Source organism: Lontra canadensis, unplaced genomic scaffold (assembly GCF_010015895.1).
Source record: "Lontra canadensis isolate GAN:19392208 unplaced genomic scaffold, GSC_riverotter_1.0 scaffold201, whole genome shotgun sequence".
NCBI classification, from domain to species: Eukaryota; Metazoa; Chordata; class Mammalia; order Carnivora; family Mustelidae; genus Lontra; species Lontra canadensis.
The window spans coordinates 420,264-447,759 of record NW_022631195.1 but is presented as its reverse complement, the minus strand read 5'-3'; the positions used below and the strand labels follow the sequence as shown (position 1 = coordinate 447,759).

At 54.3% G+C, this 27,496-nt stretch overlaps 2 protein-coding genes across 3 annotated transcripts; one reads left to right on the top strand and one right to left on the bottom strand.

Moving 5' to 3' along the window:
• Window positions 1–1,429: 1,429 nt before the first annotated feature.
• Window positions 1,430–10,007, bottom strand: ZNF623 (zinc finger protein 623). 2 transcript variants are annotated; one of them, XM_032848260.1, is made up of 2 exons: window positions 9,920–10,007; window positions 1,430–3,956 (listed from the first exon to the last, which is right to left on the bottom strand). In XM_032848260.1, exon 2 carries the CDS (start codon window positions 3,877–3,879, stop codon window positions 2,380–2,382), a length of 1,500 nt encoding a protein of 499 aa, XP_032704151.1. In that variant the 5' UTR covers window positions 3,880–3,956; window positions 9,920–10,007; the 3' UTR covers window positions 1,430–2,379. The 2 variants fall into 2 exon arrangements, with proteins under 2 accessions (XP_032704151.1, XP_032704152.1); XM_032848261.1 differs by lacking the exon at window positions 9,920–10,007 and adding an exon at window positions 5,426–5,444.
• Window positions 10,008–21,055: 11,048 nt separating this feature from the next.
• On the top strand, window positions 21,056–26,169 carry TSTA3 (tissue specific transplantation antigen P35B). Its single transcript, XM_032848263.1, has 11 exons — window positions 21,056–21,167; window positions 22,113–22,269; window positions 22,599–22,713; window positions 23,851–23,979; window positions 24,055–24,128; window positions 24,321–24,454; window positions 24,553–24,617; window positions 24,980–25,046; window positions 25,219–25,298; window positions 25,462–25,561; window positions 25,820–26,169. Exons 2-11 carry the CDS (start codon window positions 22,124–22,126, stop codon window positions 25,873–25,875), a joined length of 966 nt encoding a protein of 321 aa, XP_032704154.1. The 5' UTR covers window positions 21,056–21,167; window positions 22,113–22,123; the 3' UTR covers window positions 25,876–26,169.
• Window positions 26,170–27,496: the final 1,327 nt, after the last annotated feature.

Here is a 27,496-nt window from a genome sequence, read left to right as displayed (position 1 = left end):
CAACAGGAACATACATACTGTGGAAGAGTGTGAAATGGTGCAACCACTACGGAGAATTTTTGGCCATTTCTTATGAAAACACACTCATAACCCAGAAATTAAGTTCCTATGCATTAGCCCAAGAAAAATAAAGAGGCATGTCCAAATACATACTTTTACACAAATGCTCATAGCAGTTTTATTCATAAAAGCCAAATCTGGAAACCCAAATTTCTATCAACAGGCGATGAACAAAGGTTTGTCCGTACAATAGAACACTACTCAGCAGAGAGATACCCAAACACATAACTACTTGGTTGAGTCTTTACAACATGCCAAAGCAAAAGAAGTCAAGACACATAGAATTATATACTGTATGGGTCCATTTATGTGAAGCCCTACAAGCGAAACTAATCTACACTGACCCAAAGCAGGTATTTGGGACTAGGGCACAACTAACTGGGAAAGGGCAAAAGGGAACCTGTTTGAATGATAAGAACGTTATTTTTCTTTATTTAATGGTCGTTACACAGGTATATGGTTTCTCAAAACTCTGTACACTTTAAATATGTGTTTTACTGTATGGAAACTAGATGTCACCAAAGTTGATTGAAATGGTCTTGATAATCTCTTTTCTGTACCATTTGTAACATCTCTAGTAATGAGTTTTCCAGAAGATGTACTGTATGCCCCTCTTTATCACTCACCCCTGAAGGTTTCTAGTGTTGCTGGAATTTAAAAACTCAGAATATGACCATATTGGGGGGGGGTGTTCATGTAATTTCAAAACTGGTTGTTTTTGTTAATGTTCAGAGAAAAGAAAATCAGAGGCAGCAACTGAAAGTTGGGTAGACCATTATCTACTGTGTACTACAGCTCCCCAAAGAGATGTCTACTGCCCCTCTCCGTATCTGCAGATTCCTCTCCCAGGTCATCCTCTTCTCTAGCTGCCATGGCACTCGCTCTCTCAGTTCTAGGGTCACCTCTTCTGTGAAGCTGGCCCAGATCCTCCACACCAGATCAGTCTCCTCCTTACCTATGCTCCTACACAATATGGAACTTCTACTTCAGCACTTAACTCTGTGCAATGATCTGTCTTCCCCATCAGAATCAACAATTTCATCTGTTTCCCAAGTGTTCAGACCCAGTCCTTTTAGATCAATACATTTTCAGATAAATGAAAAAATGAGCCAGAAAGCAGAGAAAGTGACCATAAGAGATGAGGTCAATCGTGGAACTGCTGAGACAGGAAACCTTGAGCAGTGCACTGCAATTGTGTGGCCCTTGAGTGGATTAGAAAAATACACAGGCAGCCAGGTGAAGACAACACTCCCCAACAGCAAGGAGACGGTCATGGGTGAGCTCTGAAGGCATAAACCCGAGGCGCGCTGGTCTTCCACTAGCTACTGCTTACAACTTCCAAGTTACATAGAAGCAGAAGACGACAAAGCCGAGAGAGAAGATACTTCCAGCAGACCAGCAAATTATATTGTTACAAAACAACAAAACCCAAAAACGTAAACTACAGCAGCACAAGGGAGAGAAGAGCCAGTGACATGCAGATCCGGCTGCGCTTCTTACTGCCCTGCACCAGGTGCCACGGACACATGAACCCATCGACTATGACCAAGTCCTTAAGGAATTAGTGGTGTACTAGTGAGAGATGGTAGATAAGAACATCATTTTGATACACCAAAGCAAGTGCAGTAATAGAAGTGCACGCCAGCAACACGAGCACAGAGGGGTAGCTGGCTGAGCCTGACATGGGTCTTGACTCCTGGTAAGGAGCTAACCAGGTGTGCAGTGGAGAGCGTTCAGACAAGGACAAAGAGGAGGCAAGTACAGCTTGGGTTAAGCGGGAATGTCAAGCAGTTAGAGCTGCTGTGGCGGGAGGTTAAGGAGTGGGAGATAAAACTCCAGGAAGCAAAAGGCCTTAGAAAGCAGGACTGGGAGCTTGGAAATTATCCTAAGGACAATGGGGAACCAACCTGTGGTTTGAAATAACGAAGGTCTTTCTCCAACTTGCCTTTTTGATAGACCGAAATTAACAATGTGATATTCTTTTAAGTATTAAGATTAGATACATAGTTCTGCTTTAAAAAGTATTTTTAACTCGGATGGACTGTAACTGTGCAGTAACATGCAGAAAGCTTCTTTAGACCTAGCCCCTCCCCCAGCATTATTCCAGCTCCATCAGCTGTCCAGTCACGTGGCTCTCCTGACGTCACACATTCGTAGTGGGGAGGACAGCAGCCCAGTGCTGCTGCGCAGTGGTAGGTGACAGCCCAATCTGAAAGCGGCCCTATCCAGGACTTTGGAAAAAGCCGACACATCCAAAGTCATACCAGTTAGGAGTCATGCTACTCCTTCTAAACATCACTGAGTTGGAGAGTAAATATTTTATAAGTTATCTGTGTGTTCCCCCTCACCTGCAGACTTCTCACCCACATGCATGGCGGTCTTACTCAAGGGAAGTCCCTCTTGGTGAACACCTTGATTATTTTTAAAGTTTGGGGTTGAGTTGAAGTCTTTCCCATACTGACTACATTCATAGAGTTTCTCTTCAGTATGAATTTTCTGGTGTTGAAGGAAGTTTGACCTTTGAATAAAGCCTTTCCCACAGTAACTACATACGTAGGGCTTTTCGCCAGTATGAATAATCTGATGCAAAAGCAGCTTGGAGCTCTGAATGAAAGCTTTCCCACAGTCCTTACATTCAAAGGGCCTATCCCCAGTGTGGATTTTCTGGTGTTCGGTGAGATGGGCTTTCTGGAGAAAAGCTTTCCCACATTCTTTACATTCATACACTCTCTCTCCAGTGTGGATTTTCTGGTGTCGAATGAGGTACGAACTCAGAAAGAAAGCTTTCCCACATTCATTACATTCATAGAGTTTCTCTCCAGTGTGAATTCTCTGATGCTGGGTAAAGTTTGATGTCTGGCTGAAGCGCTTCCCACACTCATTGCACACATAAGGCCTTTCCCCGGTATGGATCCTCTGATGCTGAATAAGCTTTGAACTCCGAATAAAGGCTTTCCCACACTCGTTGCATTCAAAGGGCCTCTCTCCAGTGTGAATTCTCTGATGTTCGATGAGGTCTGAGCGATGACGGAAGGCCTTCCCACACTCCTTACATTCATACTGTTTCACTTCTGTGTGGATCTGATAGTGTCGAATAAGGCTAGAGCTCCTAATGAAGGACTTTCCACACTCATTACACTCATAAGGTCTTTCTCCTGTGTGAATTCTCTGATGGCGAATAAGCAATGAGCTCTGGCTGAAGCCTTTCCCACACTCCTTGCATTCAAAAGGCCTCTCCCGGGTGTGAACTCGCTGGTGCCGAACCAGGTCTGAGCTGTGATGGAAGGCTCTCCCACACTGCATGCACCGGAATGGTTTCCCTCCTGTATGCGCTCTCTGGTGCTCAGCGAGGTCTGCGTAATGAATGAAGTCCTTTCCACACATATTGCACACATAGAGTCTTTCCCCAGTGTGCGCTCGCTGATGCTCAACAAGGTGAGAGCTCTGGCTGAAGCTTTTCCCACACTGCTCACATCTGTAAGGTTTCTCTCCAGCATGAGAAATCTGATGTCTAACTAGGTCCGAGTTAAATGTGAAGCTTTTGCCACAAATCTCACACTGATGGGCTTCCCCTTCCACAAGCTCTCTCTGGAGAAGGAGGAGGTTGGAGCTTAGAACTGGGCTTTCTCCTGATTTACTGCCCACCCGAGCTGCCTCTCCTGCTTGGATCTTCCAATGGGTAATTGTCACCCCCCTGAAACCACCCTCCTGAGGGGGGCAGCTCCCCTCTGGGTTTCCCAAAAGTCCCTCTAATCTGGGTGCAGGGAATGCCCCAGACTCAGAGGCAGGGGGCTCCATCACTGTGAGTGTTTCTGACATGTTCTCAGGCAGATTTCCATCCTCAGAAATTCAGGCTCCAGAGTCACCTTCTTGTCACAAGTTTCCTAGGTCAGAATCTGAAATAAAGGAAAATAAGATCATCTTTTCCCTTTGTCAAGAGACAGGAATCTAGTGGAGCAGGTGGGGGGTAAAACACATTCAAAGAGTGGGAAAGAGGACTATTTCCTCTGCCCACACTCTTTACCCCAGTGTGCATCTTAGCTACCTACTTCATCCACTTGAGAAGGCTTCTCTGGGGCTCCACCTCCAACACCCAACTCCAGGGACAGAGTGGCTGGATAGTAGATAGGGAGAGATGTGGCTTGGACTCTTAAAAAATTAAGACATATTTCCAAAGAAACACAGATGTACTGATCTTGCCACCTCTTCATTGTCCTCCTTTCCCTCTGTACCCAGCTTAGATCCCATGTTCTATAGTATTATGTTTATTTTGGGTTACATACTCTAATCATCCTAACTCCCCCTGCCCTTCCTCTATCATCCCTGCACGGGAAAACCCCAACTTGGGTTAAATTCCATTTGCTTCCCATTCTGTGTCTGCATCTATGCCAACTGAGCTCTCTCTACACTTACAATCCCTTGGTTAATGGGACCCTGAGAGCTACCAGCAATCTCCACACTTTCCTCATTCTCCTAAGAGATCACCCCTCCTTTGTCCTCTCTTCTCACCTAACATTCCCTCCTCCCTCTCAGCTGATGCCCTTGTTTATCTCAATGAGAGGAGAGAAGAAATTAGATGAGAATGCCAATATTCTCCTACCCAGTCTACCAATCTGTCTGTCTATACCCAAGCCATGGCCTCCCTCCTTACATGTGTTATGCTGTCCTTGATCCAATTTAGAGTGAACACCTCCATCTGGGCACTAAAACCCATGCCTCCTCATCCACTCAACGGTACCAAGGCTCCCCTGCCCAAGTCTAGAGCTGGAATGTTCACAGCACGTCCACCAAAATAACCAGTAAGGGGATGGGCAGATTGAGGAGTACTCCTACCTGGGAATAATACAGAGCAATGAAAAACTGCTATACAAAAGCAAAGGCGAGCCGAAGAAGGTAGGCACGAAAGAGTTCATGTTGCATGATCTGTTCACATTTAAAAAAAAAAAAAAAGAAAGAAATTTTCATTTAAACGGAATTATACAACATGTTTCTGTGCCTGCATTTTATTCATCATGTACCCGTTTAAACAAAAAGTTTTTAGTTATTTATTTGAGCGAGAGAGTATACACAGGCACAAACACAGGGAGGGAGAATCCCAAGCAGACCCTGTGCTGAGTGCGGAGTCCAACTCGGGGCCCGATCTCACGACCCTGAGATCATGACCTGAGCCTAAATCAAGAGTCAAATCTTAAGCAACTGAGCCACCCAGGAGCCCCAATATGTACCCATTTTTTGCTGAATGAGAACACATACCATAAAACTCACCATCTTTAAGTGCATAACTCAGTGTGTTTTCAAGTACTCATAAGACTGTGAAACCACAACTACCCACTTCCAGAACACGCTCGTCCCCCCAGACATGTACCTGCTCAGCACTCCGCCTGCGGAAGTCAACACTGCAGGCGGCGCACTCTTCTCACTGGCACGCGGCACACCACTGCGTGCACAGGTCACCATCTTACTTCTCACGAACACCTGAGCTGTCTGTGGTCTGGGGTGACGGTCAGAGCGGCTGCACACACTCCTGTACTTGTCTCATGGTAGATGAGGGTCCTTGTTTCTGCTGGGTGTAGACCTGGGAGTGACTGCTGGGTCCCAGGTCCTGGCACTGCTTCCCTTTAGTGGTCACCTGGTCAGGACACTTCTTCCTTTGGGAACCAGCACAGCCGTGAGCGGCGATTCTTCCCCTCCCTGAGGGGCGAGTTCATATGGTCAGGCTGCTTCCAGTGGGTGCTGGAGACAGCACTCCGGGCGGCCGGGGCGTGTATGAGTTGAGAGTCTGACTGTGTGCACCTGCACTGGCACCTGATGAAAGAGCCACACCCCACCGCCTGGGCCAGAGGAAGTACTTGGTGTGGGACAAAGAGTGGCCAGTGGGGTACACTGTGGCCAACTCAAGACTGCCCAGAATCTCTGCTCCGAGTGACAGAAACACGACCGGAAATGAAAAGGCATGTGGCCCCCCCAGCCAATGACTACACTTCCTGGAGTCCCCTGAAGAGAGCTGTGACCCCGTGACTGAGCTCCAGCCAATGAGCTGGGAACGGAATGCGTGTGCGCAAGGCCCCCACCTCCACACACCCCCACCTCGACACCCTGATGAGGCAAAGCGGCCAGGCTCCCAGGAGGCCTTGACAGCCAGAGCCACCCAGGTAGGCAAAGTGGAACCAGAAGTTAACTTTTTTGTTAGAAACACTATTTTGAATCTGTTATGGCGACTTGAATAATGCTTAGGTAATACTAAGAAACAGGCTGATTACTCAGACCAAGGCTCCCAGTGACAAAGAAGAAACTGAACCCACACACCAGTGACTGGCAACAAGGACGAGGAGCTGAGCACAAGCCCGCGGCAGGCATCTCTGCCCGCAGGAGACCAGCTTGCTAATTCACCCACCAGCACAGCCCCCGGGAGCGGCTCAGCAGGGCTCAGCGGAGCTGGGGCACGTCCCAGACGAGGCTGCTGCAGGTACCCACTGAGGACGGTCTTCAGAGTCAAAGGCTCAACAACTTGGTTTAAAAAATATGTATTTCTGCTGCTTATAAAAATTACTTTATTTTTTCAAGCTATAAGTAAATTATGCCAACTGAGAAAACAGAAACAACAGAAAACCTGAAAAAAGAAAAGTAAAAGGAACTTTACCACCACCACGAAGATGACCACTGAACATCTTCCTCTGGTCTTTTTCCTGCACTAGTACTTTTAGGAAATCAGGACTATCACTCAGTTTTACATCCCGTTTCACTTTTGCATCTTTTTAATCCGCAGCCATCGCACGTCAGATACGCACTGTAAACACACCTCAAGTAACGAATGTAGGCGACACAGACAAAATCTACACAACGAGAACCTCCGCCAATGCAACGGTCACCACCGTTAGCTGCTTCAATATGCGTCCCCTGACACCTGCTTGAACAAATACAGTTACACACTTAGTAACATAAATTCGGTTTTCAAACGCAGAAATGGGATCCCACCACACTCGTCCGTCTGCAACCGGTCCCCCGTTTGTCATATGTCCCGGCATTCCTCAAGTCTGTCCACACAGATGCTGACCTGGTCCCCTGCACACTGTCACGGCACAGGCGGTCACAGAATCCCTACTCCCATCAGACACTGGAAGGAACATTCGTCCCTGTGCCTCTGCTGTCACAAGGTACTCTGCCCACTTGCCTGACCCTTTCTCCTCCCCAGAGACGGAAGGAGCTGCAGGATGAAAGTCTGGGAGAATAACAGGACGGCGGCTCACCACCTGCTCCACGGGGACACACGCTCTGCCCCTCTATGCCACAGGGTCGGCGGGGGGCCCCGGGGGCCCCTAGCAGCTGGCATTTCCTGAGAGCAGGCACCGGGGTCTGTCTGACGCTCTGACCCAGCCTTGCCCGGAAGTGAGGTGGCAGTTGGCCACGTGCCTCATTAGTTCGGAGCTCGGGAGGGGAGACAGGGCACTACTTCCTAGGGCCCCTCGAACCCCAGCAGGCACAGTGGCAAGCAGCTGACTCACACGGTCTCACTCACTCCTCCAACCTTCCAAGGCAGCTGGTCCCTCCTTATTTACACCACAGATGTGAAAAGGGAGACTAAGAGACAAGCAACTGTCCAAGATCACTAAGCTAGTAAGAGGCAGCAGCAAGGTTCAATCCAGGTCTCCTTTCCTCCAGTGCCCAGCTCCTCAATGTGGAAGGTTCTTCCCCTTCCCAAGTGTCCCCGGTCACTTTTACAAGACCATATGGGGTATTAGAGAAGTAAGCTGATAGTTTAAGCCTTACTTTTCTTAACCAAAAAAGTTTGGGGGCGCCTGGGTGGCTCAGTGGGTTAAGCCTCTGCCTTCGGCTCCGGTCATGATCTCAGGGTCCTGGGATCGAGCCCCGCATCGGGCTCTCTGCTCAGCGTGGAGCCTGCTTCCTCCTCTCTCTCTGCCTGCCTCTCCGTCTACTTGTGATCTCTGTCAAATAAATAAATAAAATATTTAAAAAAAGAGAGAGAGAAATCAATGTGCATACCCTAATGTAAAAAAAAAAGAAAGAAAAAAACCGGAATGGAACGAACGAAAGGAAGTAAAAACACAACGCGCCTGTGACTCTGCAACGTACTGAGCTACCGTGGCCCACCTTTCTGTCGCGACACACAGAATCTGCGGGATAAACTGTAACGTGAAACTGTAAATAAACAGGTGAAGCTGAGAGAGATGGGGCAATCCTCGGAGCTGGAAACGGAAGTGGGACGCTAACCTGGAGTGGGACCCTGTGCACCGTGGGATGACAAGTGGGGGGCATGCCCTACACAGGCAACAGGAGCTTTTGTCCTGAGCGCTGGTAAAGGACTCACAGGCTGGCCCGAGCCCCTGTCTGTGCCTTACAGCCTCGAGGAAGCAGGAAGGTTTCACTCTTGGGAACACCCAGAGCACGGGCACTTGAGGGAGACACAGCCGGGAGCTGCAGGAGGATCTGCCCCCGCTCCCAGCCCCGCCCCCGCTCCCGCAGGGATGAAGGGCACTGAGAACCTGGTGTGCTCCAGTCACCAGCAAGGTGTCTCGTTTCTCGCGTTCTCACAACTATCCATGATTTGCTTAAGGCCAAACCATCTGCTAGATGCTGTCTCCTCCTCCCCCCAACCCACCCTAGGGCACTTTGGTTACCGCTCCCAAGGATACTGCCGGCCTTCTCCCCTCCTGACAAGTCCAGTGTCCTCTCACCAGTCAGCTTCCAGGACGCGAGGCAGCACGGCCACGCCTGACAGCTCCTTGAGTCCTTCAATGCCACCGCCAGGTTCCGGGCGGAGGCTTCCCTGACCACCCTCCCTCTGGCTCATGAGCGTGTCCGGGCCTTCTCAGCTCTGCCCTCTCCACATCACCCCCAAGACCTTCCCAGGAGTCCGAAATCCATCGCCATCACCGCCAGAGAGGCTGGACCCTGGGTGCGGGCTTGCGGGAAAACGCGGCAGTCCCTCCCCCCAGCTCCCCCTCTATCTGCCCTAAGAGAGGCACTGGGGTCACTGCTGGCACTAACATCCCGTGAGATGCTGCTTCCACAGTAGGGAGAACGGCTCCATCTGTGCGGATGGGGGCAAGGCACACTGAAGCCCGGGACACACGGGCATCGCAGATCCGAGATGGGCAAAAAACACCCATTTCTACCCCTCGTCGGACTGGGCCCGGGGGACAAGGCGCGCTGCACGGTGGTGATGAGCACACGTCTACACGGTCCGAGGTCCCCGCTTGCCTCCAGGTGACATTCCTGGGGAACCTCAGGCCGAGACTCCGGACGCCGTGACGCAACCCGAGCGAGAAGGAGTGACAGGTCCCCGACCTGGGCGGACTCAGCCACGGGGACCGATAAACACTTCCAGGAGAACGCGAGCCTTTAGGAAAACCGCCCCCGCGAGGCAAACCGCTCTCGCGCCTGGGAACTCCTCCCGCCCGAGGTCCGGAGACAGGTCTGGTCCTCCCGATTCCGCCCCGCCTCCACCCCAGCGGGCATCGGGGGCGGCTCTGCCTCGCCTCCCGCACCAGGGCGTCCAGACCCCGTCCCTCCGCCAGGACTGTCCGGAGCGCTCCGTCGGGCGCCAGACACAGGCGGCAGGCCCGGGGCGAACGGCAGCGCTGCCCGCCCCGGACTCGTGGCCCCCGCCCCGCGGCTCAGCCCTCAGGCGCTGCGAGCAGCACCCGAGCGACGCCGGGCGCGGGATCCTGGCGCCCCTCGAGGAGGGTGCGCGTTCGCGGGCGCCGAGCGTGTGCGCCCAGGGCGCTCCCTGGGGATAGAGGGCGCGGGCCCGGGCCGCAGGCCGTGCCCACGACCCCGGCCCGCCCCGACGACTCCGCCGCCCTCGCCCCCGCCCCGCGGCCGAAAGCCAGCCACTCACCCCGACACCGGCGGCGACACGACGGCCCGCCGACAAAGCCCACACCGCCGCCCGCTCGTCGCGGCCGGAAGTCGGCCGAGGCCCCGCCCGAGAGCTTCCGGGGCCGCTCTAGGCGCCCCGGGGCCGGCGGCCTCTCGGTGGTGCGGACTTCCGGTCCCGGCCCCTGTGCTCCGGCTTCCTCATCGCGGCGTGTCGTCTCCGCGGAGCTGCGCGTCTCCGCGCCGTGGCCGGAGCGCGGGGACGGGGGCGGGGGCGGGGGCCGGCCGGGGCCTCCCGGTCCTTAAACGCAGCCCCTTGGCAGGCGGGGGCTGAAGCCGAAGACGTCGGGGCGCGGGCGCGAGCTCCCCGCCCTGGGGTCGCCCGGCCGACCGCCCCTGGGACCACGGCCTGCAGCTGGCCGTGCGGCTCGTCCCGGGGCCGCGGAAGCCCCCGGAGGGAGCCCGCCCCGCGCGCCGGAGCTGGTGTCGCGTTGGGCCCCGCGGGGCGGGGGCGGGGACGGGGACGGCTCGGTCGGGAAGTCCCGCGCGCCCGGCCCCACCTGCGGGGGAGGCGCGGGACCCTTCCGACGGCTCCGCGGCCTGACAGCGGGGGGCGAGCGACGGGGCAGCGCGCGGAGGCCGGAGAGAGAAGGCCCCGCCGTGCGTCCGCGACAGCGCTTGGCGCGGCTCCGGGCGCGCGTGAAGCCTTCGTGGGGCGGGCGCGCCGGTCCCCTCGCAGGCGTGTGCGGCTCCGCGTGTTGGCGCGCGTTGGCCGGCTGCGCCCGCTCGGACGGCTCGCGGCCCTCCTCCAGGAGCGCTCCTCGGTTTCCCGCGTTTCTCGGCGGGTAGGGAGCGCAGGCCGCGTGCGGCATTCCGGTCCGAGCGAGGGTTCCTCCCGGCCGCGGGCCTGGAGACGCCGTCGAACGCGCGGGCGCTTAGCCTGCTGCCGGGTTTGCTTCTCGGTGACCGCTGGTTATGCCGCGTCCGCGGGAGGGACGTTCCCCTGCATCTTCACCAGCCCTTAGTGTCCGGTTTCGGCCGGTCCGAGGGGCGAAGAGCAGTATCCTGGTTTCTGTTACCAAATCAGTGACAGGTCATTTGCAAGCATGTGGTTGCTGCTAATAAATTCATGTGACAAATAGTTTTGCCAAATGTATCCTCCCAGGCGACCGCAGTCCAGCCCTAGAACACCGTGCTCCCCAGGCCGGTACCTGGGCTCCTCCCGACTCCTCCAGCTGCTGCAAATCCATTGCTGACGAGGCCAAACCTCCATATTCATCAGTTGTTGGAGGCCACGATAAGGCTTGAGACGAGGACCAAACCAGGCCCTGACTTGTGTCTAAGTCCCTTTAAGTCCAAATACCTTAATAAAGGGTTACGGACAGGAAAGGTTGAGTAGCACTGAGAAAGGGTCTGTGCTATATGTCGCGCGCTCGCCTACGTGACTTCCCACACGCCCTGCTTGGTTGATTGTATTCGTTGGTCCTTGTTCTGTACCTCCCATAATCCATTGCCTGGTTGATTGTAACTTCTTGTATCAATAGTAGCTAATGGCATGAGCCGGGACTACCTGGCATCACAGATTTGTTTGTAGTTAATGTCAACTTGTTAGAGGAACTTGTGGTTACTCCTTCTATTGTGGTCTGCCTTATAGATGCTTGTAAGATGTGGAATAAAATCAGCCCTGTTGGACATCCTCAGTGTCTCTCCTGCCGCCATCTCTTTGTCTCTTCATTTCTTTTCACCATCCTCTTACCCTCGCGTTTTCCTGGTCGATTTGTCGCGCTGCCCGCGACAATCAGTCACCTGAACGGATTAACTCTGACTGAAATGCCCTTGCCCCATTCGTCCACTGGGCTGGTGGTCTTTTTCCTTGTGATTTGGTGGACTTTCTTTTCAGCCTGGATACAGATTATTGGCCTGTTAATATGTTGTGAATGTCTTGCCTTTACAGCTCACAGAGTGACCTGTGCCCTGCACTAACACTCGTGTGTTCAGGCCCGTTTGTCTTTTCCTTTGTGATGTGTGCTCTGTTCTGCCCTCCGCCCCAGGACCCTCATGGTGCTGTCTTTTCTCAGAGAGCCCTAACGTTTTCACTCAACCACCTGGAATTTATTTCTGAATATGATGAGGTGTTGGGGTCTGATTCTTTCCCATACGATGAGCCAGTATCCCCATGAAGAGTTAAACAGGCCGCCCTTACCCACCGCCTTATTGAAGACAAGCGTCCCGAAGACTGGTACTGAAGAGAAATGAGTGTTGCAGCCGTAGGGAGTGGAGGCAGGTGTGGGTAAACTAGGACGTGATGGGTCGTGATAGGTAGGGAGTTACAACATGCTTCGCTGTGATACGCGTGGTCCACAGGGGAGGCCTGCGAAGAAGCACCCCCCCATCCCTATTTAAGACTCAGGGGCTCCTGGCTGGCTCACTCTGTGGAGCTCGTGCCTTGATCTCCATTGTGAATTCTAGCTCCGTGTTGGGGGTAGAGAGTAAAAAAAAAAAAAAGTCTGAGAAATAGGATGGTGTTGAAACCAAGGGGTCAGAGCAAAGCTGGCCTCCCCCAACCTTCAGCGCAGGGCTGGGCTGCACCCGTGCTGGCGGCCGGCCAGTGGGAGGCTGGCAGGAACAGCGCCCACCCGGGGCGGGATCTGCAGACGCCGTGAGGGCTGTCCTGGCTGGGGCCTCCGTAGATGGCACCGGAGGAAACGTACGTGCATTTCCAGCCTACAGAAATGCTTGCTGATTGTCTGGTTTCTCTTCTGGGGTGTGTCTCCCAGGAAGGACTCTGCTGGTGGTGCCTGGGTGATTGTCACTGTGGGAGGGCCTCCTGCCACAGGCTTCTGCGGGAGCTCACACCCCGGGAATAGACCAGCTCAGTGGTGCTTGAGTCTGGTTGCAGAGAGCTGTTGCCATGACAACTTGGTGCCAGGTGCTAGGCCACCCAGGCAGACCAGCTGTGTGGCCTCTGCTTAGCTGTGGCTGTCTGCCCCCCACCATATGCACACCGGACCCCAAGCCCACATCTGGGTTGTGATGACTGTTACACTAGCCCAGTCAGAGCAAGGTTTCTGAAGCGGAACGAAATCTAGCTGGAGTTGGGGAAGGACAGTATTCACAAGGGCTGAGATGCTGGCGCGTGGGGACTCACAAGGAATGGTTACAGTCAGCATCGCGAAAGGGCCCTGGGCCCCAAGGAGGTGTTCCTGACCCCCCTCACCCTCAGCGCACCAGGGAAAGCTTCCTGGAGGAGGGCGTCTCTTATAGATGCCTCAGGGGAGAGAGGACGGCCTCTCTGAGAACATGGGCGCCTGGATGACACCGTCGGTGAAGCTTCGCCTTCAGCTCCAGTCATGAACCCAGGATTCCGGGGTGGAGCACCAGGTCGGGCTCCCAGCTCAGTGGGACGGGGGAAATGGGGGATGGGGATTAAGGACTGCGCTTAGCCTGAGAAAAGAAAAAGATGTCAGATCTTCCAAAATTAATCTAAAAGTTTAATGCAATTCCCATCAAAATCTCAAAGAATTTTAGTAGACACAGATAAACTTACCCTTAAACTAATATGCACAGGATAGGCCCTAGAATAGCTAAAAAATAATAAATCAATAAACAATAAATCAATCTTGAAGAAGGAGAATAAAGTGAGAGGCTCCTTCTACCTGATACTAAGACCTACTGCATTGCTGTTGGCATCAAGCACATGTGGCACTGGTGGAGGGACGGATACTGAGGTCTGTGGAGCCAGATCCAGAGCCACGTCCAGCTGATTTTGACAAATGTACAGAAGAAACGCACTGGAGTCAATAATGGAGTATCAATACTGGCTCATCAGTTTAAAAAAAAAGGGAAATAGCCAAACTTGGATTCTTTTGGTTAAAATTTTGGTCAGTTTTATTAATAAGCAACAGTCCATCTCCAATATCTGTGGGTAGTGCAGATTCAAGAGTGACCTCATTTTCCACGTGAGACCACTGTTTGCTCCCTGAGAATCGTCCAGTGTATGCGTAGCTCGGCAGGGCCTTCCGGCATCCAAATTAGATCTACTTGCTTCAAAGCACTTAGCGTTCCCATCTCGGGTCCAAGGTCGAACGTGATGTGTTTTTCCAAGATGTTTCATCTTTGGGCCGATCCAGAAAATACTGTGTTTGATCTTCTAGTTGTGCTAGAGGATGTGATCATGATCAGCACCACTGAAGTCTGGTCTCCCAGGACACGATACATGGCATCAAAAAAAAAAAAAAAAAAAAGCTGAATGGATTTTTGGCCAAAAATTCTGGTTTGTTCACTTTTCTCCAAACTTCTCAGTGCCAGGGTCATCTTCTTGCCCTCATTAATATTGTAAATCAGTGCCTAAAATTGTTTCTTGCTTTATTCCAGTCCTTGCCTTAAGTCAAATGTGTGTTTCATCTAGACCTACATATATACAAATTCAAGAGAATATGAGTTAATATTGCAACATATTCCTCAGCCACTATTGCAAATACTACATTAATTTCTGAGTACTTCTGGAATTGCAGATCAAAACAGGAAGAAAAGCAAGAAAATCTGACCTGTGAGTTAATTTTTTGCCTACCGAGTGCCTCTACCACTCACCTTCCCCTGCACAACCCACAGACTTTCAGGCTCCAGACAGAGCCCCTGAAGTGGGAGAAAATACCAGCAAATCACACATCCAACAAAGTATCTGTATCCAGAATATGTGACACATTCTCTGAACAAAGAAAGAAAGATAATTTAATTAGAACACAAGAGATCTGAACAGACACTTCATCGAAAATATAGGGACGCCTGGGAGGCTCTGTGGGGAAAAGCCTCTGCCTTTGGCTAAGGTCATAATCTCAGGGTCCTGGGATCGAGTCCCGCTTCGGACTCCCTGCCCCGTGGGGAGCCTGCTTCTCCTTCTCCCTGCCGTTCCTCCTGCTTGCGCATGCTCTCTCTTTCTCTCTGTCAAATGAATAAATAAAATCTCAAGCGCAGTGCAGGGGCCACACAGCCTCTCCGTGCCATTCCCAGGACAGGAAACCACTGGGCTGCCTGCTCTGGCCGCCCTGGACAGACCGAGGCTCTGAAAACTACCATTTTCCAAGGAATCTGGATTGTATTTTGAAAACGTACATCATTGAGTTTGCAACCTAGGTGGGCTCTGAAGGCCGTTTGCACCCAGATGGGCTCTGGAGCTTTGGGACGGCCTCTCATCCCACAGCCCCACAAGCACCTGGCCAAGCGTATCCGTGGGAGACGAGGTTCGTGTCTTCACTCGGTTCTGGCTTTTTTCTTTTCAGGTGATTCGTTGCCACAGGATGTCATTGTTCCATTTTGGGCAGGTGAGCCCCAGACACCTGCATCAGGTAGGAGCTGACATCCTGCAGTCACTTTGGTGTGTGCCGATTTTTTTTTTCTTAAGTCAGGTGGTATGAAATGTTAAAGGTGTGCATTTTGCTGAAATTGTTCTTTATTAGGACGCCTGGGAGTCTCAGCTGTTAAGCATCTACCTTTGGCTCAGATCATGATCTCAGCGTCCTGGGATCAAGTCCCGCATTGTGCTCTCTGCTCAGTGGGGAGACTCCTTCTCCCTCAAATAAATAAAGTCTTTTTAAAAAATAAAATAAATTGTTCTTTTCTAGCCAATCATTCCACAGAGAATAAGTGTACCACCCAGGTGCCCCGAGATTGACTTTTTTTTTTTTGCTGTTTTTTACTTTTTTTTTTTTACTGAGTTGAAATTCACATAACATAAAATTAACCACGTTGAAGTATAGAATTCACAGATATGTTCACAAAGTTGTGCAACCATCACCACCATCTGGTTCCAGAACATTTTCAACCCCCAGAGACCTGCGCCCATGAAGCAGTCCCTCCCCATTGCCCTCTCTCCAGCCCAGGTCCTGGCAACCACTATCTGCTTTCTGTCTCTGTGGATTTGCCTATTCTGGGTGTTTCCTGTGCATGGAATCATAGAGCGATGACTTTCTCTGTCTGACTTCCCTCACTTAACAGATGGTTCCAGCCCCACCCCCATGCCGTCTCGAGAACCAGTACTTCATTCCTTTTTACGGCCAAAGAATATTCCGCGGTGCGGGTATGCCATAGTTTGGTATTGACGAATATTTGGGTTTCTTCCACCCTTTGGCTAGTGCGTACATACTGCTACTGCAAATATCCCTGTCCAAGTTCCTGTGTGGACACGTCTCACTTTTCGTGGGCATATACCCAGGAGTGGAACTGTTCAGTCATAAGGTAACTCTGTACTTAACTTTCTGAGAAACCACCATACTGGTTCCCACAGTGGCTGCAGCATTTTACGTTCCCACCAGCAGCGCATGGGGCTCCTATTTCTTCCCATCCTTGGCAACACTTGTTCCCCTTTTAGCAGGAGTATTACCGTTGGGGGTGTAGTGATGTCTCATTGTGGTTGCAATTTTCACCTCTAATTTCTAGAGGGGTTGAACATATGCCTGTTGGCCATTGATATATACTTTTGTAATGTCTATTAAAGTCTGCCCGATTTTAATTGAGTTATCTTTTTGTTATGGGGCTTAAGGGTTCTTTATATGTTCTGGATTCCAAACCCTTATCAGATATATGATTTGCAAATATGTTCTCCCATTCTGTGGGCTGTCTTGTCTTTGTTTTGTTTTAGTTTTTAATATTTATTTATTTATTTATTTATTTATTTAAGAGCAAGAGGGATAGGTGGGAGGAGGGCCAGAGGGAAAGAGAATCTCAAGCAGACTCTGTGCTGAGCACAGAGCCTGATCCAGGGCTCCATCCCACAACCCGTGAGATCATGACCTGACCCAAAACCAAGAGTCGGATGCTCGACTGACTGAGCCACCCAGGCATCCCTGTGGGATGTCTTTGCAGTGTCTTGATGATGTCCTTTGATGCACAAATTTTTAAAAATTTATAAAATTCAATTTGTCTGTTTTCCTTTTGTTGTTTGTTGATGTCATATCTAAAAATCCATTACCAAACCAAGATCATGAAGATTTACCCCTATTTTCTTCTAAGATTTTTTTTAAACTTTTAGTTCTTACATTCAGGTCTTTGATCCATTTTAAGTTAACTCTTGTATGTGGTGTGAGGTAGGGGTCCAGCTTCTTTCTTTTGCGTGTGGAAGTGCAGCTGTCCCAACCTTGCTTGTTGAAGAGACGATCCCTCCCTGTTGAATGGTCTTGGCAAACTTGCCGGAAATCAGCTGATCATAGATGTATTTCTGGACTCCCAGTTCTATCCCATTTGTCTCTATGGCTGTCTTCCTGCCAGTAACACAGCATTTTAGTTACTATGCCTTTGTAGTTTATTTTGAAATTCAGGAAGTGTGAGCCCCCCAGCTGTGCTCTTCTTTTCCAAGACTGTATTGTCTCTTCTGGGCCCTTTGCAGTTCCATGTGAATTTGAGGATGGGTGGAGGAGTGCTGACCACACTGACTCCATCTTTGGTCTCCATCTTGCTCATGCCCACACGATGGCCTCCCGGGGCTGGACAGTGTAGGGAGGTTAACGCGGGCCCTGTGGGGAATGTGGGAAGGCTTGTTTTGATCTTCCTTAGAGTGATGCGCAGACGGACCCATTTTAGATGGTTACCCTTTGTTGTTTGCTTATTCAAGGTTCAAACCCTCTGCCCCTCTTTCCTCCCAGCCCAATAGTTCACAAGGATTGAGGGGGTGGTTTTCATCTTGCTTTAAGTCAAGAAGTCACAAACAGCATTTTTTTTTTTTATGAAGGAGAAAACCTCCCACTTTTTGACTATTGTGAATAACGCTACTAGGAATACAGTGCCCAGATATCTGTTTGAGTCCCTGCTTTCCATTCTTTGGGGTACACAGCCAGACACGGGACAGCAGCTGCCACCCCATGTCAGAGCCCCACCAGCAGGGCACGAGGGCGCAGATATGTCCACACCCCTGGCAACACTGGTTGTTTTCCATGTTTTTGACAGTTGCCATCCTAAACGGTATGAGGTATAAATGCATGGTTTTTGCAAGAAGTAAAAATTGGCATTAGTACTTGTTTTGTGTTACTCATTAGTCCTCTGCTCCCTGCCCCCTTGCTCCTTGAAACAGACTCTCCCAAGAAATAATGCTGGAGTATTGTGAGCTGGGGCCAGCCGTGCCTACATCCCATGGCTGGGCCCAAACCAGTCACTGTCACAAGCACATTTCATGAGACTGCACCAGGACCAGTATTTATAGCCTATGATGACGAGCTTCCAAAAATGAAAACAAAAAAAAAACGATGAGTATTTCACTGATTTTACTCATTGTAAAGTGGTACAGGCTTTGACTTAAATGAAAAGCTTAAACAAACAAACAAAACATGGTGGGGGCACATGGGTGGCTCAGTTGTTAGGTGTCTGCCTTCGGCTCAGGTCCTGATCCCAGGGTCCTGGAATTGAGCCCCACATCGGGCTTCCTGCTCAGCGAGGAGCCTGCTTCTCCCTTTCCTCCCCATTCACACTCTCTCTATCTCTGTCTCTCTCTCTCAAATAAATGAATAAAAATCTAAAAAAGAAAAAAAGACATAGGCTTAGGCAGAAATTAAATTTTAAAAATTTAAAATTAAAAAATGAAACAAAGCAACAACAACAAAAACTTTGGGGCGCCCGGGTAACTCAGTCAGTTAAGCATCTGTCTTCAGTTCAGGCCATGATCCCGGGGTCCTGGGATTAAGTCTCTCATTGGGCTCCCTGCTCAGTGGTCTGCTTCTCCCTCTGCCTCTGCCTGCTGCTCCCACTGCTTGTGCTCTCTCTTCCTCTCTGTCTGACAAATAAAATAAAATAAAATAAAATAAAATAGAAACATGCAAGAGTAATGTTCCAATAAATATGTGATGTTGAGAAAATGAGAAACAAAAATGTTTGTATGACCATGAGGGAGAAAATTCTCACAAAAATAAGCCCAAATGTACACCTGCATCCCAATGCTTTCTGCATCAATGTCCACAATAGCCAAACTGTGGAAAGAGCCCAGATGTGCACTGACAGATGAATGGATAAGAAGATGTGGTTCATATACACAATGGAGTATTACTCAGCCATCAGGGGACCAGGGTGGCTCAGTGGGTTAAGCCTCTGCCTTCTGCTCAGGTCATGATCCCAGGTTCTGGGGTCGAGTCCCACATCGTGCTCTCTGCTCAGTGGGGAGACAGACTCTCCCTCTCCTGTTCCTCTGCTTGTGGTCTCTCTCTCTGTCAAATAAATAAATTAAATATTTTAAAAAAGAATGAAATCTTACCATTTGCAATACATGGATGGAACTAGAGGATATGATGTTAAGCGAAATAAGTCAATCAGAGAAAGACAACTATCCTATGATTTCACTCATATGCGGAATTTAAGAAAGAAAACAGAAGATCACAGGGGAAGGGAGTAAAGTAAAATAAGATGAAATCAGAGAGGGAGACAAACCATGAGAGGAACTGAACTCTAGGAAACAAACTGAGGGTTGCCAGAGCGGACCGACTGGAGATGGGGTGACTGGGTGGTGGGCAGTGCGGAGGGCACGGGACGGAGCGAGCACTGGGGTTGCAGCTCATGAATCTGAACTCTGCGCCTGAAATGAATGATACAGCGTGTTAATTCATTGAATTGGAATTAAAAAATAAAAATTTTTATAAAGCCCAGAAGAAATTTTAATAAAAACGACTTTCTGACCGTCCCCGATGAAAGCATAATGGCAATTAAGAAGAGCTGGAAATAAACGGAGGTTTTCTTTCTACTATCGCCGCCTTCTAAAGCGGGACGGAGAAGAGACACGGGAGCGCTGCGCGGGGCGAGGAGTTCCCGTCCTAATTCGAACCTTCGCCGGGTTCTCCCCGCGGCGGGCGGATTCGGGCCGCGCTCCGGCAGCGGGGCCGGGGGCGGGGAGACGCGCGGCGCGTTTCCGGGCCCCGCACCGCTTTGGGGTTTATGGGCGATTCCAGGCGCTCCTGCCTCAGCAAAGCGGTTTCTCCAAATTGAAGCAAAGTGAAAACAAAAAAGCAAACCCCCAAACGGTAATGACTTAGGAAAGTGACTACTTTGGCGTTCAGGGTCACTCGAATGCGAATTACGTGACACAGTTTGATTATAACAACACAATTAGTAGCTGGGGAAACCCTCGCCAGAGAAGGAGGTCGTGCGGGGGAGCGCCCGGCAGCCCGGGGAAGAGGCGGCCTCGGGGTCACCCCTCCCCCATCCCCCGAGCGCCCAGACGCGGGGCTCCAGTGGTGCCAACGCCCAGCTGCGCGGCGAGCTCAAATGGGGTGAGCCCTCCTGCGGGGTGAGCCCTCCTGCAGGGTGAGCCCTCCTGCGGGGTGAGCCCTCCTGCGGGGTGTGCCCTCCTGCGGGGTGAGCCCTCCTGCGGGGTGAGCCCTCCTGCGGGTGAGCCCTCCTGCGGGGTGAGCCCTCCTGCGGGGTGTGCCCTCCTGCGGGGTGAGCCCTCCTGCGGGTGTGCCCTCCTGCGGGGTGAGCCCTCCTGCGGGGTGAGCCCTCCTGCGGGTGAGCCCTCCTGCGGGTGAGCCCTCCTGCGGGTGTGCCCTCCTGCGGGGTGAGCCCTCCTGCGGGGTGAGCCCTCCTGCGGGTGTGCCCTCCTGCGGGTGAGCCCTCCTGCGGGTGTGCCCTCCTGCGGGTGTGCCTTCTTGCGGGGCGTTGTCCACACCGCAGCGCAGCGCACGGCTCGCCCGCGTGAGCAAGGCCGGTTGCCGGGAACTGCTTGCATTTACAGGGAAGGCCCGCGGGTCCAGGGGTACCAGTCACCGGGGGACCCTACGGACCCGGCAGACCCATCACGGTGGCGGGGGAAGGGCGAGGGACAGGGCAGGGCTTGTCACCCGGGGACCCAAAGGACCCGTCCGGACCGTGCCCTGGCCGTCGTCATCCCTTCGGCCCCGGCAGCTGGCACCTCAGCCCCTGAGGCCGGCCCACGGACGGCCGCTGCCCCTCGAGCCGCGGACCAGCTCCTGCCGCTCTCCGGTCCTGAGGCTGCGGAGTCTCGGCGTCCCCCACCCTCCCCGGCTGGGAGAAAGGTCTCCGCCCAGCACCCGGAGGCAGCCGCGGCTGGACCCGCCCAGCCCAGGCCGAGCAGCGAGAACTACATTTCCCAGATTGCTGCGCGTCCCCGGACTCCACTTCCCAGCAGTGCCCGGGGCGTCCCCGAGGACTGCATTTCCCAGAGTGCCGAGGGCAGGCCCGTAGGTACCCTCCCGGTTCCGCCCCTCCACCTGGCAGCCGCACGAGGCTGGAGACTCAAGCCCCTGCCGGAAGCCGCTCTCCAGGCGACGGGCGGGTCGCAGGTGAGAGGGCGCGGGGCGCCGAGGGTCCCCGCGGGAAACCCGGCGTGGCGAGCCCGGGCCCGGGCCCTGGCTGTTCCGTGACAGCCGGAGAGTCCTGAGGGGTGGCGGGACTCCGAGGGCGTGGAAGGGGACCCGGGGGCATGGGAGTGGCGTGGGAGGAGTCCTCACCAGCTCGCCAGCCGGCTGCTGGATTGCCCGCGCGGTCAGGAGCCGCTGATGTCGGGGCAGGGGCAGTGTCCCCTCCCGGCGATCCTGACCATGGGGCCCTGCAGCCGGGTCAAAGCCATCTTGCAGGGACGCGAGCAGATTTTTGGCCCAAGGATAGAGTCCTCAAGGGTGGTGGTGCCCTGAGGCCTGTCCGGTTCTGAGCCGGAAGCCCCACTTGCCCAGGAGGAACTAGGCTGGCAAAGTCTCTCCTGGACCAGCTGGCCGAGAGGGTGGGCATTGAACCGCAAACAGGGCGCTGCCCGTTCTGTGCCTGTGGCATGTGAACTTTGGCTGGGACTAACCTTCATGATATGGGCCAGGAGCCCCCAAACCCAAGATCGTCTGCCTGACCACCTGTCCGCTCGAGGTGTGCCGACTGTCCTCTTTCTTGGCGCAGTGTGGGTCTTGGGTTGGGCCTGCAGGGCGCAGTCTGGGACCAGGCTCTCTTGGTTGGGTGGCAGCCCCAAGGCCCCTGTGCAGATCTCGGGCTCCCTAGGGAATGGGGCTGGGAGGGGAAGACTGAGGCCATCTGGGTCTCTGTGGTCCTCAGCAGGCTCTCTTTTCTCCCTGTGGTCGGAGGGGCGTGGGGTGGTTCTCATCCTGTTCCACTCGCCACAGGGAACCCTGGGCTAGCCCGTGGATGGTTGCTGTGGGATCCAGTGCTAAGGGGAATGACCCCAAGCAGGGGCATCTCCAGGGAGTGGGGTTCTGTCTGCCTCCCACCATTTGCCTCCACAGGTGCAGCCAACATGAGTGAGCCTGGAGGGTCAGTCCGAGTCCTAGTGACAGGGGGATCTGGGCTGGTGGGCAGAGCCATCCAAGAGGTGGTAGCAGATGGAGCTGGACTGCCTGGAGAGGACTGGGTGTTCGTCTCCTCCAAGGACGCAGATCTTACGTGAGTGGACCCATCCCTGGAGCAAAGCCTTTAGACCCAGAGCTCCAGGCCTGCCCTGTCCCCGAGCCTGGTAGCCTCATGTCTGGGTCCTTCCTGCCCGGTGGCTGGCCTGGCTTGGGTGTGTGCAGCTCTGCTTCTCAGCAAACATCCTCAAATCTATTCCTGGAAGCTCACGCCCTCATAACAGCCAGTGCCTGAACTGGCCACTTTCCTTTTTGGCAGTACCTCCTGCCATCAGCCCTGCCTCCGGCCTCCAGTACCCCAACCCCAGGGTGCTAGTTCCTTCCCTCAGGCCTCCAGGGGACCTCTGATGGCCTGACTCCTCCCAGGGACGCTGCACAGACCCGAGCCCTGTTTGAAAAGGTCCGGCCCACACATGTCATCCACCTTGCGGCAATGGTGGGGGGCCTGTTCCGGAATATCAAATACAACCTGGACTTCTGGGTGAGTGTGAAGGCCCCGTGCCACACTGGGAGCTTCTTGGTTGGTTTCCCGTGCTTATGTTTTGGCCCCAGGAAGTCCCTGAAGGTCAACCTTGGCCCAACCGGGTGGGGGTGGTCCCTGCGGAGTCCCCAGTGATCCACATTTGCTTGGCAGGTAGACGGGCAAGCTGGTAGGCCTGTGGGCCCAGTAGGAGAAGTCATGGAGCTGACTGGGGGGCTGGGGGAACTGAGAGAAACCAGTATTTGCTTCTTGACCCTGGTAGGGTTGGTTTCTACCCCTGAGCCCTCTGGGCCTCTAGACCCTCCTGCTCCCGGACTTCTGTGGTCCAGCCTTCTGGGGTGCAGAGATGTGAGCTGGGCTCTGGGTCTGAGGCATCTGGCCTGGGGGCGCGAGGTGTGGTGGAAGGGGCAGGAGGAGAGCAGAGCTCTCTGCCTACAGCCCTGCTCCTGCCAGGCTGTTCCCCTGAGGCTTGACCCCACTAGCTCTGGGCATCTGGTCTTGGTGTGATTCAGCCCTGCATCAGGCACAGCGATGGCAGAGGCTCAGGTCAGATTCTGCCCAAGGCCCCTGTCATGCCAGAGATCTCCCTGTCTCAGTAGCAGTCTTCCCAGAAGCCTGCCTGGGTGCCGTCTCTCCCTCTCCTGCCCAGTTTCCTTCCAGGATCCAGGGAAAGGGGGACAGGGGAGGAGTAGGGCTGGCCAAAGCTTCTCTGCTATTGGGTGGTGTGGTTGGGTGGGCTCCTCGGGGTAAAGGAATGGAGGGACCCCTTCTCCCTGTCCCTGCCGCTGGGCCAGATTGGGCCTGCCCTCAGCATCTGTGTGGGCGAGGTCCAACGCTGAGCTAGGGGGGTGTGGTCCTGGCCCCCGGCCCCCTCCCAGAGCCCCAGGGCTGGGGTAGGGATGGGGAGGATGTAACAGGTTTGGAGGGGCCGTGGTTTCTGGAAGGTCAATGCTGGGAGGTGTTGGCTTGTCCCAGGAAGCGGTTGGGGTGAGCTGGCTCAGGTGCTGCCCTTGTGGGATGGACCAGAGTGTGTCCAGCTCTGTCCCCGGGTCGGGGGGCAGGTATGGGCTGCAGTCCTGCCTGGAGGGCCTCGAATCTGCCCTGCCCTCCCACCCACCCCACCCCCCGCCACGCCAGAGGAAAAACGTGCACATCAACGACAACGTCCTGCACTCGGCCTTCGAGGTGGGCGTGCGTAAGGTGGTCTCCTGCCTGTCTACCTGTATCTTCCCAGACAAGACCACCTATCCTATCGACGAGACCATGGTGAGGGGCGGGGCCAGCGGGGGCGGGGCCAGCGGGGGCGGGGCCAGGAAAGCAAAGGCTCCCCTGCTCCCCTAGATCCACAATGGGCCGCCGCACAGCAGCAATTTTGGCTACTCCTATGCCAAGAGGATGATCGACGTGCAGAACAGGTCCTCCGCCCGCGCGTCCAGCTGAGACCCGACAGGAAAAGGGAGGAGGGCCCCGTGGGTTCCCCGGGCGGGGCTCCCACCCTTCACAGCCCTCTTCGCGGGTCTTGGGTTTCTGCATCCATGAGGCCAGGGCGGGTGCGGTGGGTCCGCGGTCCCAGGGCAAGGGCCGGAGGAGACGTTGGGACTTCGCAGGGCCTACTTCCAGCAGCATGGCTGCACTTTCACCGCTGTCATCCCCACTAACGTCTTCGGGCCCCACGACAACTTCAATATCGAGGACGGCCACGTGCTGCCCGGCCTCATCCACAAGGTGCACCTGGCCAAGAGTGAGTGCCTGCTTGTGGGGCCCCAGGGCCTCAGCTGGGAGGAGGCGTGGTGGCTGGCACAGCCCCCCCCAACACCTGCCCCCTCCCTGAATCTGCAGGCAGCGGCTCCGCCCTGACGGTCTGGGGCACCGGGAGGCCACGGAGGCAGTTCATCTACTCACGGGTTGGTGTGGGGCGGTGTCTAGCTCTCTTCCCAAATGTTTCCTGGCTGGCCATGCTGGCTGTGGGAAGGCCATAGCGTGAGGGAGCCAGGGAAAGGAACGGGGGTCCAGGCTGAGCAGTCACAGGTCCTCCCTGGGTCCCTATAGGCACCTGGCCCTCTGGGCATCGCCAGGCGCAGCACTGAGCTCAGTGAGAGACGTGACTCTCTGTTGGGGGGGAGCTAGCTGAGAGCCACTCAAAGGGAGAGACTTCTGGCCCCAATGGAGCCCGGGCTGTGCCCTCACTGAGCAGAGCACCTAGGAGGGGTGGCCTTTGGGCCCATGTGGCCGTAACTTGTGGCCTTTGACCCTGTGTGACTTCTAGGACCTGGCCCGGCTCTTTGTTTGGGTCCTGCGGGAGTACAGTGAGGTGGAGCCCATCATCCTGTCAGGTGCGTCCCCCTCGGTGCCGCTGCTGCTGGGACAGGGCAGAGCCCATGTCCGTCCTGGGAGCAGCTAGGGTTGGGAATGAGTATTGTGGGGGACTGGGTGACAGCGAGCCCAGGCAGAGGAGGCCTGACCTGGCTGTTGGCCCCTGCCTCCCCCGCCCCCGCTCCCCCACAGTGGGCGAGGAGGATGAGGTCTCCATCCAGGAGGCAGCTGAAGCTGTGGTGGAGGCCATGGACTTCCGTGGGGAGGTCACCGTATCCTTTGGCTCTGATGCACCCAAGATGGCTCTTCCCCTGGCAGCTGGAGAGGAGGGGTGGTGCTCTGTCCCCAAGGCTCCCCCTGGGAAAGGCAGAAGAGGTTCAAGGGCAGGCTGGGGCAGGGTCACCCCTTCTGCTGTGGCCTTGACCAGGCACCTAGTTTGATACAACCAAATCGGATGGGCAGTTTAAGAAGACGGCCAGTAACGGGAAGCTTCGGACCTATCTGCCCAACTTCCGGTTTACACCCTTCAAGCAGGGTGAGCCCCCTGGTCCTCCCACGGCTCTCCCACCCATCCCTCGGGACCTCCTATCCCCGCCTTCCTGGCTTGGGCGTCCCTGCTTCAAGCTGCAGACCCCTTCAGGGTCTGGTGTCCAAACCCTTGTCGGGGAGGCAGGACACAGAAGGGGTAACTGCCTGTGTCGCCCGGGTCTCTGGCCTCCCCCCGTCCTCCAGCGGAGATCAGTGCAGCCCCAGCCCTCACCTGCCACCACCTGTCTCCTGCCCACTTCTGCAGCTGTGAAGGAGACCTGTGCTTGGTTCACCCAGAACTATGAGCAGGCCCGGAAGTGAAGCGTGGCGTGCGGGTAGGCTCCGGTTGCCGCAGAGGCCTCGGAGACAGCAGCCTCAGACCCTGCGGGAGTGGAGGGCACTGCCTGGCAATCTGGGCCCACCTTCTACTCCTCTGCCAGGGTGGCTCTGGGCAGCTGTGCAGTGGGGCTGCCATTCATGTCTGTCCTCAGGGAAACCAAGGGCTGGCCAGGCCTGGCACCTTGCTCCCCGACACCAGTCCTGGGGTCCTGAGTGTGTCCCCTCCTAATCCTGCTCTCCCACTCCCTGGGAGGTAATAAAGTCCATTTTCCCAGGCCTGGCCCCAGCAGCTCTATGCCACCCCCTCCCACCACAGGCACTGTCTCCCTGAGCCAGACTAACCCCAGGCTAACCATTCATCTGCTGACCGCTCAGCCTGCTGGGCCAGGGCGGCTGACTGTCCCTGGAGTAGTAGGGCAGCAGCGGCTGGCAAAGCAGGTGTGCAGGTGAGAAGCAGGCCAGCTGTAGGGGGTAGGTGGTGGCTGGTCAGCTGGTGGGGATGCAGGGTAGGGTACCTGTAGCAGTCCCAGCGGGCGCCATGGCCACAGCTTAGTCTTTCCATGGATATCATGTGCAGGCCTGGGTGACCTGAACTCCCTGGGCCTACCTGTCAGTGCTGGGACTTTGTGGGACAAAGCGGGTGCCGGCTTTGGACAGGCTGAGTAGGCATGTGGATGGATCCAAGGGGAAGGTGGTGAGCGGCCCCCAGGAGAGAGCTGTACCAGGCCTGGGCCCTCCTCTGCGTAGCCCTCAGACGGCAGCTTGTGATGGGGCCTAACCTGCCCTTCTCCCGTGGACAGTAGCGGGTGTCACAAAGGAGGCCTGCTGGGCCTGGTGGGTGGGGGTGAGCCACACAGACCTTCCGGATCTCAGCAGGAATCCAGCCAAGTCCCCAGGGCGGTCAGTCAGTACTGGGGTGTGGACCCAGGAGTGCCCAACTCCAAAATCCTCAGATACTTTCCCTGGCTCCAGACCTGCCCCTGCTCCTGGGTCACCCTCTGTCGTCCTCATGCTGGTGGCTCCCAGACTCCTTTGGACCCCAGAAGTGCCTGGTGCCATGAGAATTCTTTCCTCTGTTCAGGCATCATGAGCCACTCTCCACTGCTGTGAGTGTGCAACGGTGTTTACTGCAGACGGGGTGGGGCCCCCAGCTGGAAGGCGGGTCCTCCAATGGCTGCCCATCCTCCACGGCCAGGTGGCCTTCTCACTCGCTCAGGGCAGGGCCCACACACTGTGGGGGTAGTGCTGAATGAATGAGGGGGTTTTAGTGTTGAAGCTCTTAGAATGTGTCAAAGTAGAGTTTAGAATAACAAAACATTTTTTAAATGCAGTCTTTATTTTTTTGAAGATTTTATTTATTTATTTATTTGACAGATCACAAATAGAGGGGCAGACAGAGAGAGAGGGAGAAGCAGACTCCTGGCTGAGCAGAGAGCCCAATGCGGGTCTCAATCCCAGGACCCCGAGATCATGACCTGAGCTGAAGGCAGAGGCTTAAACCGCTGAGCCACTCAGGCGCCCCTAAATGCAATCTTTAAAGAAACCTACAATCTTAGATTTTCAAGCCTTATTTTACCCGTGTCAATTAAAAGTTAAAGTACTC